Source organism: Martes martes, assembly GCF_963455335.1.
Source record: "Martes martes genome assembly, chromosome: 7".
Lineage (NCBI taxonomy): Eukaryota > Metazoa > Chordata > Mammalia > Carnivora > Mustelidae > Martes > Martes martes.
Genome location: NC_137894.1, coordinates 60,885,578 through 60,899,363, shown reverse-complemented (window position 1 = coordinate 60,899,363; position 13,786 = coordinate 60,885,578). Strand labels below are relative to the sequence as shown.

General features: G+C 61.1%; 1 protein-coding gene across 1 annotated transcript in view; it reads left to right on the top strand.

The window, feature by feature from the left end:
- SPTBN5 (spectrin beta, non-erythrocytic 5) overlaps window positions 1-13,703 on the top strand; it is a gene marked incomplete at its 3' end in the record, with an annotated part of 43,085 nt that extends 29,382 nt beyond the window's left edge. The window contains exons 39-64 of the mRNA XM_080809708.1: window positions 808-923; window positions 1,008-1,122; window positions 1,921-2,034; window positions 2,236-2,357; window positions 2,607-2,769; window positions 2,959-3,147; window positions 3,402-3,479; window positions 4,107-4,279; window positions 5,980-6,070; window positions 6,203-6,349; window positions 6,923-7,060; window positions 7,156-7,412; window positions 7,581-7,767; window positions 7,980-8,189; window positions 8,644-8,840; window positions 8,963-9,167; window positions 9,447-9,641; window positions 10,510-10,665; window positions 10,916-11,133; window positions 11,298-11,487; window positions 11,650-11,886; window positions 12,058-12,162; window positions 12,504-12,737; window positions 12,913-12,984; window positions 13,359-13,517; window positions 13,608-13,703. Of these exons, the coding sequence (XP_080665834.1) occupies window positions 808-923; window positions 1,008-1,122; window positions 1,921-2,034; window positions 2,236-2,357; window positions 2,607-2,769; window positions 2,959-3,147; window positions 3,402-3,479; window positions 4,107-4,279; window positions 5,980-6,070; window positions 6,203-6,349; window positions 6,923-7,060; window positions 7,156-7,412; window positions 7,581-7,767; window positions 7,980-8,189; window positions 8,644-8,840; window positions 8,963-9,167; window positions 9,447-9,641; window positions 10,510-10,665; window positions 10,916-11,133; window positions 11,298-11,487; window positions 11,650-11,886; window positions 12,058-12,162; window positions 12,504-12,737; window positions 12,913-12,984; window positions 13,359-13,517; window positions 13,608-13,703 (4,164 nt within the window). The remainder of the gene's footprint in view (window positions 1-807; window positions 924-1,007; window positions 1,123-1,920; window positions 2,035-2,235; window positions 2,358-2,606; window positions 2,770-2,958; window positions 3,148-3,401; window positions 3,480-4,106; window positions 4,280-5,979; window positions 6,071-6,202; window positions 6,350-6,922; window positions 7,061-7,155; window positions 7,413-7,580; window positions 7,768-7,979; window positions 8,190-8,643; window positions 8,841-8,962; window positions 9,168-9,446; window positions 9,642-10,509; window positions 10,666-10,915; window positions 11,134-11,297; window positions 11,488-11,649; window positions 11,887-12,057; window positions 12,163-12,503; window positions 12,738-12,912; window positions 12,985-13,358; window positions 13,518-13,607) is intronic.
- Window positions 13,704-13,786: the final 83 nt, after the last annotated feature.

Genomic DNA, 13,786 nt, shown 5'->3' with positions numbered 1-13,786 from the left:
ACACATGTGCCTGGACGGAGTGGACAATCCAACCGTAAACTCCAGCTGCCCAGAACCTTCATTCAGCTTCTCGGCTTCTCCTCACCACACCCCCACATGCACCCCCAAAATCTCTCTCATGTGCTCTAGATAAAAGAAATGGGACAAATGCAGTCACAGTCAGGTGTTAGAGACCGAACACGCTCCCCTCCTCTATCCAGTGTCAGCACATACGATTTCTAGAAGGCTGAGGTTCTCGCCCGGAGCTCCCCTTTGGTGCTGGTGGAATTCACAGCCTCCCTGCTGGGCGCTGTGGTAGAGGGAGCACCAGAGAGGCTCAAGGAGCGGGGCCTAGATCCCGGGCCTGCCACACACCAGCCATGGTAGCCTCTGGCTCTGCTCTGGTGTATGCAGAAGGAGAGGGAACCCCTCCCCTGCCCAGCTCGGCCGAGACCCTTCCTCGAAAGTGCTTGGGGAATTTTAACCAGCTCTCTGAATATGAGCTGTTGTTACTGGGGCCAGGATCCCTGCACTCCCTCCAGCGGCTGGGGACCCCGCCCAGTGGACCCGTAAGCCCCTCTCACTAACAGCCCCCGCCCAGGACGCGTAGGGGTGCGGACGCTCCTGCACCAGGAGACCCCGCTCGCCGTTTCATTCCACCACTTGCTTTGCTCTGCTTGTCAACTCTTATTCTCAGTTCTCATCCGTGCTTTCTTATCACTTGCTTTCCTGAGCAATTTAACACGCCGCTCCTCACCCTCTCTCGGGCTGAGGCAGACCCTCCACGTGCTGTGACTGCCCGGGTGCCCTCACCCTTCACCCCTGCAGGACACCGTGGACGGCATCCACATCAGGAGCATCAGTGACTTGTCCCTGAAGCTCGAGAACCTGGACCCTGAGCAAGTCAAGACCATCCACAACCGGCGACAGCAGCTGAACAGCAGGCCAGTCCCCGATGGGAACGCAGTGGGTCTAGGGGAGGGGGTGGGAGGGCCACCTCTGACTCAGCCTTACGCCTTCCTTCCCAGATGGAAGAGTTTCCGTGGCAACCTACTCTGGTACCAGCAGCAGCTTGAGGGGGCCCTGGAGATACATACATTGTCCCAAGAGCTGGATGGTGTCACTGAGCAGATTGGGGAGAAAGTAAGTAGCAAAAGACTGTGCCAGCTGGGAGGTGAGGCGCTCACCCGGAGTTTCCCATGCGTCTTGCCCCCCCTTCTCTTCAGCTTGGGTACTGGAGGTAGATCCTGCTAGGGGTCCTTCAGGGCTAGGGAGAGGGCTCTGCCAGGGGCTCTCTCGCTATTGACTCTGGGCCCGAGAAGCCCCCATTACAGGCTTGGAGGTTGGCCCACTTGGCTTCTAGAAACACTGTGGGTCAAGAGGCCAGAGCACAGCTCCCCCACATACTTTTCTGTCTCTGGTCCCTGAGCATGGCCAGAGCGCACAGGAGCTTGGCCCCGGAGCATGTCAGCAACACTGAGAAACATGGGCTAAACACTGGCAGGGGGGTGGGGGGCATGTGAAGAAGTTGTCTGCCCCCCCCCACCCACCCAAGAAGTCCCATGCGAACAGATGGTGCCCTGTTCTGGGCGTGAAGGGGCTCTTGCCTCACTCTTCTTACTCCTCTGCTCCCTGCCCCCAGCCAGCCAGGCCTGGCTGTCTGTCCACGCTCAGTTCCCCCCAAAGGAATGAGAGACCACTGAGACATGGTATGTGGAGGCAGCACACAGAGATGACTGGGTCAGAAGAAACTCCATCCCCTGGTCTCTCCTGGGAATTGTTCTTCACAGAAGGAAGGGGCCTTGGTCAGCAGAGGGCACAGGGAAGGGAATCAGGTGGGGTACTTGATTCTCACACAGAAACCCCATGGCTGGTGACCCCTCGGCAGTGAGCGGGGAGCTGCAGCAAAGGCAAAATCAGTAAGGCTGCATTCCTTCCCAGGCCGCCCTGGTCCAGGCCCTGGACTATGGGAAAGATCAAGAGAGCTTGCAGAGGCTGATCCGGAAACACAAGGAGTTGGAGCGGGAAATAGGCCTCCTCCAGGCCCAGGTGGAGGTACATAGCTGGGTGTGGAGGTGGCCTCGTCTGTGGGATGCTGGGCAGGCCACAGAGGGCAGGAGGCCTTCCAGACCACGGGAGCCAGCAGACTCCATTGAGCAGTACGCCCCCCAGAAGCCAGGGGCCTCCCTCAGCTGGGGCTCCCTTGACTACCACCTACCTCCCTGCCCCAGCCCCTGAGCCCAGCTTTCCCCACAGTCCCTAGAGCGGGCAGTGGGCCGCGTCTGCCAGAGAAGCCCTGGGACAGCCCACCGCCTCAGCCGTAAGCAGCGGGAGGTGACGGACAGTTGGTGGCAGCTCTGGAGGGAGGCCCAGAAGCGGTACGGATCCCTGGGCCTCTTTCCTCACAGACTGAGTCCCGGGAGCCTCTCTGTCTCTCCCCTTCCCCTTAACCCTGGTCTCCCCTGAGAACATTTTTCCACCCTTCGAATAACTATTGGTATTGTCCCCCTATTAATCCCCAGCCCTGGGCCCTTGTCTGGCCAAGGGGATTCGGAGAGCATTGGTGTGGGTGCGAGGGAAGGAGGGGCTCGGAGGCCTCAGGGCTAGCTGATGAACCCTGCGGACAGGAAGGAGTCCCTGGAGGCCTTATACGAAGCTCAGAGTCTGCAGGCCGAGCTACGGCACTTGTTGGTCTGGGTCCAGGGGCTGCGGGCGGAGATGGAGGCCCAAAGCACCCCGAGCAGCCCTGCGGAGGCCCAGCGCAGGCTGGAGGAGCACCAGGAGCTCAAGGTGAGGGCCGGACCCTGGGACCTCATCTTGCCTCTGCCCTGTCCCAACTTTCTCTGAGCCCTTCCTCCCTCACCTGCCCGGGCCTCTGTCCTCTTCCATCTTACCCACTCCGCTGTGTTCCGCCTCACGCCTCCTCCCTTGCATGGAGGGAGCCCTGGCCTCGGGGGTCTGAGGCCCATCTTATGACAGGCCGAGCTGGACTCGTGGACAAACCGCATCAGCCTGGCCCGAAGCACCGGGCAGCGACTGCTCGCAGCAGGGCACCCAGCTCTCCCCGACCTCCGCCAAGCCCTGGCTGGCTTAGACCAGGAGATGAACAGCCTGGAAGGGGCCTGGCAGGACCACAAGCTCCAGCTGCAGCGGGCCTTGGAACTTCAGGTAGGCAGCCTCCATCCTGCCCTCCCTTAACCCCACCGGCCCCTGGTCAAAGCCAAACCCCGAGGCCGCTGTTCCTCGGCTTTGCCCAGTGCCCAGCGCCCAGCTGGCCCGCAGCAAGTCTTGCCAGCTGTGCACGTGTTCTTTCGAGCCAAGGTCTTGGTCCCTGGTTTCTCCTCAGGGCACCCACAGGCTCACTCCACCTGCACCGAGGGTACCCTCTGCTCACTTCCTTTTGCCTTTTCCTTTCTTGACAGCTGGTTCTGAGTTCTGTGGAGCAGATGGAAAGTTGGCTCTGCAGCCAGGAGGCCTGCCCCACCAGCAAGGGTCTCGGGGTGGGTGCTGACCCAGGTTTTACCAAAGCAGTGGCCAGTGCTGCCTGAGCTCCCCAGGCCCCGGGAGTGGGGGAGGGCTCCCCATCCTCTACCACCTGCAGCCCTGAAGCCTTCACCCCTCATGTTTATGGTTCTCCTGCACCTGGGGCTTAGCCCCACAGGGAATGTCCCGGGAGCTGAGAGGGTGAGCGTGCGCCCTTTGACCTGTTCTTGCCTCCTTCCCACGACTCCTCACCTCTGCCCTCCTCATGTCCCTCCCCTGAGGTTTGTCTTCCAGCCACCATCCCAACCCTTGTGGCCGGCGAGCCTGACTCGGGGGTTTCTTGGAAAAATCAGGGGCCAGCTGGTTCCATGCTGACACAGTCTTACCAGAGTGCAGAGGAGGGGGTGTTCCTGTTGGGTGAAAAAGCTCCATGTGCCCTGAAAATTCTGACCCTGACCCCATCCCCAGCACCTTCCCTGGCTAAGGATTACTGTCCTAAAGCCAAACGCGGCCCTGAGACCTCAGAGGGACGGGTTTGGGCAGAGGACTCATCATGTGGGTGAGTGTGGGTGGCATGGCTGGCAGAGAGCTTGGGACGGGAGGGGCAGCCCCACGGATGGTAGTGGCTTCCCTGCTCCTGCCAGGACTCTTGGGCCGCTGCAGAGACCCTCCTGAGGAAGCACGAGGCGCTGGAGCGGGGCCTGGAGGCTCAGGCTGAAAAGATGAACGCACTGGAGACCGCGGCCCGCAGGCTGCACCAGGCTGGGTACCCCGAGGCCCAGGGTGCCCTGGGTCGGTGCCAGGCCATGCTCCTGAGGTACATCTGGTTCTGGGCTGTGGGTGGGGGGAGGGGTGCAGCAAACTCCCCAGCGTTTTCCAGGGCCTGAGGTCGATACCAAGCACCCCTGCCGGCCCAGCATGTGGCCCCCCAGGGGAGATGAAAGGGAGTTGTACCAAGAAACGTGTCCCAGGAAACCGAAGGAGGGGCGACCTAATGGAAGGGCCAGGCCAGAGCCCAGTGGTTAAGTGTCCATGAGCCAGTGTCCTGAGTTCCTGTGCTGCCCCCTTGTGGTGGGATTTGGGGCACTTGCCTCACAGAGTCTCAGGTCTACGAGGATGGGGTAACAACGCCTGCCTCTTCAGGTAGTTGGGAGGATCGAGAAGGTACCCTTGATGTCTTAGCACGGCGCCTGCCACTCGGGCAGGTCGGCACATTTCTCACGCCCATTTAGATGAACCCAGCACAGCTCATGAGACACCAGGCTCTTCCTTTTTTCCTCCTAAAAGTCCGTCCAGTTCAGCTAAGTCATCCAGCTTCTCAGACTTTTAGAGCCAGGCGGATGTGGCCAAAAGCCGGCTCTCAGACTGGCAGGGGTCTCTGCCTTTTCCAGAGAGCCCACTGGGGTCCACAGTGCTTGTCAGCCCTCATGCAGGCCCTCTGACAGGGGGAGGGCTGGGCCCTTCGCTCCTGCTCCTTGCACGTGGGACCCCCACCTGGCTACCAGGAGGCCTTTGATGGACGGATGACAAACGCTGGTTTGCTGGTTTCTGTCAGCACCCTTCCCTCGTGACCCCTGATCACCTTAGATGGTTTCTGGTGGTCTGGCTTTCCCCTGGGACAGTGCCACCGTGACCCCTCCCCTGTGAGCTTCTGGCATCCTCCAGGGAGGCGGCACCTCCAAGCCTTGCTGCACCTCCACCCCCACACCCTTTGGTAGCCCCAGCAGGGGGAGATAAGTTTCCACTCAACGCTGGTGTGGAGACGACAGGGATGTGGGCAGTGTTAGGCTTTTGCTCCTATTTATTTTTTAGATCACGGGTCTAATTTCTCTTTTTGTGCATACAGCAATGTATTTGATACACTGGTACAGAGAGGTACACACACGTATAAGTCAGCAGATACAGACACACACACACATACACACACACATATTTGGGTGGGCACCCGCTCAGAGTCCTTCCTAAGGGTAGTGCATGATCCAGACTAGTGGTTTGGATACTGTACTAGTTGGCTAGTGTGGCCGTGACAAAATCCCACAGACTGGTGGCTTCAATGCCAGAAACATATTTTCTCACAGTGCTGGAGGCCAGAAGCCCTCAATCCAGATGCTGACAGGGTGGGTTTGTCCTGAGGCCCCTCTCCTTGGCTTACAGACTGCCGTCCTCCCCTCTCCTCACATGGTCATCCCTGCGTGTGCGTGACACTTGATGTGGCGGGTTGGGGGCGCTCTGAGCAGCTCATTTTAACTTCTTTAAAACCCTGTCCTCAGATTCAGTCCCACTCTGAGGTACTGGGAATGAGGACTTCAACTTAAAAATGTGAGGGGACACAAGTCAGCCCCTGGTAGGCACTAGTGAAGAGAGGGAGTAGTTCTCTCCTTTCAGAGGGAGCCCAGGGCTCTAGGCGTACTGGTCCAGAAGAAGGGCTGTGGCCATGGGGAGGCACGTGCACGCCCCTGGAGCAGCTCCAGGTCCGGGGAGGGGACCTGAGGGCCCATGAGTCCCTCCTTCTGGCAGGAAAGAGGCACTGGTAGAGCGAGCCAGGACCCGTCGCCGCCAGCTGGAGGAGCTCCAGCAGCTGCAGACTTTCCTACAGGATTCCTTCGAGGTTCCCCTGGGTTGGGGGGTGGTAGTGGTTGTGGTGGGGAAGGAGAGGCCAGCCTTCCTCGGGGCAGCCCAGAGGTTCGGGGGAAGGGGGAGAGCCCGGGGCAGCTGAGCCTGGTCCTCTGCGTATGTGCAGGTGGCCACATGGCTGAGGGAGAAGCACTCGGTGCCCCTGGAAGAGGGCTGGAGGGACCCTGCTCTGCTACAGGCCCAGCTGTGGAAACAACAGAGTCTCCAGGCTGAGCTAGACGCAAATGTCCACCACCGACAAAGGCTGCAAACGGTGAGGGGACAGTCCTGCAGGCCAGAGAGCGTGGGGAGACCAGCAGAGCCCTGGCAAGGGCTCTGATCCAGAGTCACGGATGACTGACACTCATCTAGTCCTTTCTGTACACAGGCACCGTGCCCAGCGCCCAAGGGGAGAGACAAACAGTAGCTTTCCTAGGGCACCTCTCCAAAAATAGTGCCTTTTCAATCACCTATTGACGGGATAGTTTTTAAAGCCATCTTGGATGGACACGAGGGGACAGAGAAAGGCCGCAGTGAGCAGGCCTGTGGGTAAAGGAGCCAAAGTGTAGCATCTTTGAAATTTACCCTCTCCCACCTACAGAGGGCAAGATCTGACCCCAGGCTGGCTCCCTCTAGCATGAGGTGTCCTGCTAAAAATGTTTGATGTTTGATCTCATTTAAACAAATTAACTGTTGTTCTCTCCATTCTATGGATAAGGAAAATGAGCTCAGAGAGGTTCAAGAATTCGCCCAGGTCACACAGCGAGCCCTCAGTGGGGTGGAGCCCGCACAGGTTCATGGGCACCAGCCATCCTAAGTCCTAGTGGTTTTCCCTGTGTGGCTGTAGGAGGGACAGAGGCTGCTGCAGGAGGGCCACCCATCCTCAGAGACCATCCGGGAGCGGCTGCGGGAGCTGGGAGAGCTCTGGGACAAGCTGCAGGCCAACAGCCGGAGGAAGGCAGCCATGCTGCAGGAGGTTTGTGAGGTGGGCTCTGTGTGCCAGGGAACAGGCCAGAGGCGGGGGGGGGGGGGGAGGTGCTAGGCCTCTCCCCCTTGTGCCCACCTCACATTCTGCCCTAGGCCCTGTATCTCCGGCGGAGAGTGGAGGAACTAGAGAGCTGGATGGAGCCTGTGGAGGTTGAGCTGAGAGCCCCTGTCAGGGACCAGGACCAGCCTGGGCTAGACAAGCTCCTGGGGGCACAGGGAGAGCTGGAGGCCACCGTGGAAGGGCAGACCAGGCAGGCACAGTGGCTGTGGGGCCAGGCCCAGGTCCTTACAGGGGAGGGCCTCTGCCTCGCCCAAGATGTGAAAGACCAGGCCCTGCAGCTGCTTCGGAGGTAGATCGACCCACGTGCCTCCTGCTCACCCCCATCCCTCCCGGCCCTCCAGCTTGTCTCCTCCGGGCCATCCCCTGCCCCTCATCGTGGGCACTGAGTGGGTGAGCGCTGGGTCACTTTCCTGGCCCCCACCCCTGACTGTCCGGTCCCCACCCTCCACCGTTGCAGGTTTGAGTGCCTGAGGGAACCCCTGCGGGAGCGCAGAGCTGCCCTGGAGACCCGGAGCCGCCTCCTGCAGTTCTTCAGGGATGCCGATGACGAGATGGCGTGGGTGCGGGAGAAGCTGCCCCTGGCCACCACCCAGGACTGTGGACAGAGCCTGAGCGCTGTGCAACAGCTGCAGGAGAAGCACCAGGTGTGGGCCTGGTCACCCTGAACCTCAGATCGGGCACCAGTCCCAGCTAGCCAGTGGTGCTGGGAGCTCTCCACCTCTGGGAGGCTTTGGGGGCACCCCAGGTTCTTTGTGGACCAGGAAAGGGAAGGCTTTGGGGGCAGATCTGTGGGATCCTGTAAGGCTACCAGCATGAACCTGGGTCCTCTGAGGAGGGTCTTCCTCCCACTCCCCAGAACCTGGAGAATGAGATGAGTAGCCACGAGGCTCTGACCCAGGCCGTGGTGGCCGAGGGACACCAGCTGGCACAGGCCGGGCCCTTCGCCACAGAGGCTGCTGTCCGGGTGCAGCAGCTGGAGAGTGCCGTGGGCGGCCTGAGGGCAGAGGCCACGCGGAGGCGGCTGCAGCTGCAGCAGGCTCGGGAGGCCCAGCAGTTCCTGATGGAGGTGAGGAGCTGAGGTGGGCGAGGCTGGGCCTGAGGAAACCCAGAGTGTAGGCAGCATTCTGGGCTCTCTGTGCGTCCCCTCTTCCCTCAGCTAAGTGCTCTTCTGCGCCCCACCCCCACTCCCACCCCCGGAGCTCATCCTTCTGCAAGTTGCCCAGAGCCCTGGGTTGGGTGTGATTTTGTTTTGTTGTCTCTTCTAAACCGGCGATTCTCAGTCATTGCCTTCCATCAGAACCACCTGAAGCTTTACGAAATGCGGATACTCAGGTTCCATTCCAGATCAGATCAGAATCTTCAGGGTTGAGGGCCAGGCACAGGGAGCGTGGAAGCTCTGGGGGATTCCCACGTGGAGCCAGGGTGCAAACCACAGCTCGAGATCTCAAGGCCGTGCGTGCCCCAAGCTGGGAGCCCCAGAGGCCATGACCCAGGGAAGACTGCTCTCCCTGCACCCCCAGCTCAAGGAGGCAGAAGCCTGGCTGGAAGAACAGGGCTGTGTCCTGGACCTTAAGGATGTTGGCCAGAGTGCCGAGGCCATGCGTGCCTTTCTGCGGCGGCTGGAGGCCACCTGGAGAGACCTAGAGGCGTTCGGCCTGCGCATTGAGAGCCTGCAGCAGACAGCAGCCCTCCTGGAGAGCAGGCAGAACCCGGAAAGGTGTGGGGAAGCCCGGCCCACATAGGGAGGTGCAGGGAGGGCTCTCCCTTCAGAGGCAGGCACGTGAGGCTGTTCTGGCCTAGAGAGGAAAGGCTTCAGCCAGGTTGTCCTTTGTGCCACAGCGGCAGGGCACTGGCCCAGATGCGGGCGGTGAGGGAGGCCCACTCAGGGCTGCTGCTGCGGGCGGACGGCAGGCGGCAAGGCTTGCAGGAACAGCTACAGCTCCACCAGCTGGAACGGGAGGCCCTGCTTCTCGAGGCCTGGCTGGCCAGCAAGGCGGCCACGGCTGAGTCGCAGGACCACGGGCAGGACCTGGAGGCTGTCACGGTGAGTCTCTCCTGAGCGAGCCTGGGGCCGAGTAGATGGAGACCGAGCCAGGGCAAAGGAGGTGTGCGTTTGGGCGAGAGGGAGGCAAGGGCAAGAGCTGAAGGGAAGAAGGGGGGGCTCTGGGCAGATCCCCATGGTGCCAGAGCCAGAGTCGAGGGAAGTCTGCTCCTGCCTCGTCCAGTCCGGGTGGGGCTGGGGATTGAGAGGGGAACGACTTCAGACACTGCCAACCCTTCGTGAGCTGCTGTATGCCACCTCCTTGCCCCTCTATCCCCGCAGATGTTGGAAGAGAAGTTTGATGCTTTCAAAAAGGAAGTTCAGAGCCTGGGGCAGGCCAAGGTGCAGGCCCTGAGGGAGCTGGCAGACTCCCTGGAACGGATGGCACCCAGGTGCACTCCCCAGATTCAAGCCCAGAGGAGTCGCATCGAGGCTGCTTGGGAGAGGCTGGACGGGGCAATACAAGCCCGCATCCAGGTAAGTGCCCCCCAGGCCAGGCCAGGGACAGCCAAGGAGTAGGAACATCGATGCCTTCTGCCTGGGTCGGGGGCCAGTAGGCCAGCCGGGGGTACGCGTAGGAGCGTGGGAGTATGGGCATGAGTGTGTGTGTGTGCACGTGCATGCACACAGCGGGAGGGGGCTGCCTCTGATTCCTAGCACTAGGCAGATGGGGACTCCCAAATTCTTGCACCTTCACCTCCCCCCACCCCAGCTCTCTCCAGCCATTTTCTTTCTTGCTGGCACAGTTCACTCCTCCAGGGAGAAACAGAAAGCCGGTCTGGCCAGCTTCCGAACCCCTTGGAGCCTCCCCTAAACACAGGCCTGGGGTTTGAAACCACCCGCAGTATTGATCTGTCCTCACCCACATGCTGCACCCCCCATTCTCCTGTGCAGATGGGCTCCGGGTTGCTGCCTGACCTGTGTTCTCAGCTGGAGCTGCTGGTTTTCTTTAACACAGGCTGCTCCCCAAGTCCCTGACAGCCCGGGCAGCCTCCTGAACTGACCCTCCCCTCCTAGCCAGTCCTCCCAGAAACCAAAGCCCTCCTTCCTAGAGACCCATCCCCCATGCTTAGAGCCTCAATTTCCGCATTTCTCGTGATTTGTACACCAAAGATCCCCTCATCACACGGTGCCCCCTGAGACCCTATCCCCTCATCTGTAACATCACACACTCATTGAGCACCTGCCACATCTGGGACATTCTCTGTACCTGGTGGTGACAAACGAGTCACCGAGCCCCATGGTCCTCGTTATTTAAAGGGAGGCGGCCCACAAGGCCACATCTCTAGAGAGAAAGACCCTAGGAATGAGCTCAACCCAGAGCAGACCCTCGTCCCTCTCCCAGAGCCTGGCCATAGCCCGGGAGGTCCTGGGCTTTGAGCAGGCAGCAGCTGAGCTCCAGGAATGGATGCAAGAGAAGGCCACCCGGATGGTGAGAGACATCTGTGACCGTAGCCCGTCATCAATGCAGACCTTGCAGCAACAGCACAGGGGCCTGGAGGTGAGGGCACCTGCCCCAACGTCTCCCTGCGGGTGAGGGGGAGGGCCCCCCAGAGGGGAGAAGGGAAGGCCTTCCTAGCCCAGGAGTGCTTGCCCGGGGTGCATGTGGAACACAGTGGAGCTGGCTTGGGAAATCCTGGGAAAGAGGACACCCCCCACCCCCCACCCCCCACGCAGAGAGGCCCCCTCCAGAATGAGGGAAATGGGTCAGGTTGTGTGGGGGGAGGCCTGATCAGGTATTCTGGTGGCAGCGGGACCTGGCAGCTGTGGAGAAGGAGGTGGCCCGGGTACGGATGGAGGCCCACCGGCTAGGCCAGCTTTACCCTGCGGCTCAGGAGGGCTTGTGCAAGCAGCTGGCCAGGGTGGAGGAGGCCTGGGCGACCCTGGACATGAAGGCCCGGGAGCGGGGTCGGCAGCTGGAGCAGGCTGCCCAGGGCCATGCCTTCCTCGGTTGCTGTCGGGAACTGCTGTAGGTGACATCCTGCCCCGGTGTTGGCCCAGCTCTGCCCTGCTGGGTGGGGGTCACCCCAGCTCTTCGGGGAGCTGGTCTCCCCTTCCCCAGCCACACCTCAGGCCCTGCCTCTTGAGGCTGCTCTCCCAGGCCTGACGGCAGTTTCATCTCCTTGCCCCCAGAGCATGGGCTCGGGAGAAGCAAGCTCTGGTCTCTTCCGAGGAGATGGCGGGGGACGTGGTGGGGGCTGAGTGGCTCCTGGTGCAGCAGGCGGAGCTAGGGCAAGAACTCCAGGAGCGTTGCCTTCGTGCCCACGATGTACAGCAGGAAGGGCAGCAGCTGATAGACAGCGGCCACTTCATGTCCCGGGAGGTAGGAGCACAAAAGGGATGGAGCCCAACTACCCAAGGCCTTGGAACCCCTAGCAGAAATCTCAGCCCTCAGGAGAAGGCAGGCAAGGAGCAGAGAGAGAGAGGCCAAGAAGGGAAGGGGAGGGTCTGGGCCTTCCCTGGAGCCCTCTGCTGGCCCCTCCAGACCTCCCCTGCCTCAGTGCCTCTGCTGGAGCGTCTGACCCAGAGCATCCCTTCCCACCAGGTGGCAGCGTGTCTGCGGGAGCTAGAAGGGCAGCTGCAGGCACTCACGAAGGCCTGCACCCTGTGCCAGGAGCGCTGCGAGGAGAACTGGGGCCTGCAGAAGCTACAGCAGGAGCTGGACCGGGCCGAGGCTTGGCTGGCCTCCCGGGAGGTTCTACTCCTGGACCCCAACTATGGGGTGAGCCCAGCCCCCCCACCCCATTAGCCAGCTGCACCGACTGGCAGCTGTGGCCAAGGGCAGGTCCTGCTGTTCCTCAGCTCCCTACCTGCTAAACCGGGTTGCGGACCCCGAGGGGAGGCTCTCAGCACCCCCTGGAGCTGGGCCTCACCCTGGCTGGCTTCTCCCCAGCACACTGTGTCCGACGTGCAGCTGCTACTCTGCAGACACCAGGACTTAGAGAAGCTGCTGGCAGCCCAGGAAGAGAAGTTTGCCCAGCTGCAGAGGAAGGCAGGGGTGAGAGGAGGCTGGACGAGGGTCCACCAGCAGCTAGGGGCCTGAGGGCGGAGGGGCAGGAGCAAGCTGAGAATGGAGCCGCCCCATGCCCCATGCACTGAGCCCACGGCTGACCCTTCCGAAAAACCCTGTTCTTTGCCAGGCCAGATGCAGGGTCCTGTTACCCTCCGACCCAGGAAAAGCTGGAGCCCCACTGTGGACTAGGATGATGGGGAAGTGTCATAAGCCAGCTAAAGCAGGAACAGATGAAAGAACCATGATGAGGCAGGGGTTCTCTCTAGGGGAAGGGATTCGGGGAAGAGAGGCGACCTGACCTGGCTCACCTCACTCCCCTCTCAAAGGTGGACTGGAAGCTGCTGCAGCAAGTGACAGGGCTGGAGTCCGAGAGTGCTGGCCACAGGCTCACAGACCCCCAGCAGAGGCCCTTTGGAAGCTGGTGGCCAGGAGTACAGCTGGTGGAGACAAGGGACCTGCAGCCTGGTGTCCCCGTTGGGCCACCCATTCCCTCTGCCACCACGGTCTCCCTGGAACCTGTGGCACGGCAGCAGGAGACCAGTGGGGCTGGGGCCATCGGGGTAAGGCCCAGACCCTGGAGCCAGCACTGAGCCCTGGGGTGGGGGGCACTAGGCCTAGGAGCCAAGAGTCATCAGGAATGAAGTGATCAGAGAGGGGAAGATTGCTAGCCCACCTCTCAGAGGGGGCCTCTCCTCTGTTCCTGGATGTTTCCTGGGCCCTATCTTGCCCTTTCAGGATGCTAAGGGTGCCCCCACCATGGAGGGATTTTTGGAGTTCCAGCAGCAGCTCCTGTCTGCCGAGAGGCAGGTAAGTATGAGAAGGTTCCTTCTCCAGGCAGCTCTCTTCCACAGAACAGCTCAGGCTCAGAAGGGCCACCAGGGCCTGGAGTCTTGACATGGTGGATAATCCCCCAGCCCCATTCTTAAGACAGTTTCATTCTCTTTAAGTAATCTCTATACCCAGCGGGGGGTTCAAATTCACAACCCAGCCCCAAGAGCAAGAGTCATACACACTATTGACTGAGCCAGCCCGGTGTCCCGGGACAGTTTCCTTCTTGAGCTGCCCCACCCCAGGCTGGGGCCCTCCTCCTCCTGCCCCTCTTCCTGGTTTCCCAGCGCCTCATTCCCAGGCTCCCTTGGGCCAGTCCAGCACTTGGCCTGGGACCCTCTGGTGACCCACAGGTCTTCGCAAGGCCAGGCTCCAGCCTCCCCTCCACACCCAGCTGGTACAGCCTTCCCACCTTCTCTGCACAGCCCTGCTTGAGCCCCTGGGATGGCTGCCATGGGACCCTAGGGGGCAGCTCCCTCAGCCTCTTCTGGGACAAGAGGACAACAGCAGAGGTACTGGGCAGTGGAAAACATGGGAGACAGAGGACAGGCCCACAGGGAAGAGCGGACATGGCCGTGGTGACCCCTCTCATGTCTTCTCAGAATATGGCCCAGGTGGCCACACTTGACCTCAGAGGAGCCCAGTGCGAGAGGCTGGGGCACCAGCATGGCAGGAAACACGCCTTCTCCTTAAGGTGAGGGCCATGTAGAGAAGGAGACAACAGCCTAGGGCCATACTGACCCAGTAGGCACAGCCTCTGAAGAGCAGCCCAGGGGCTGGA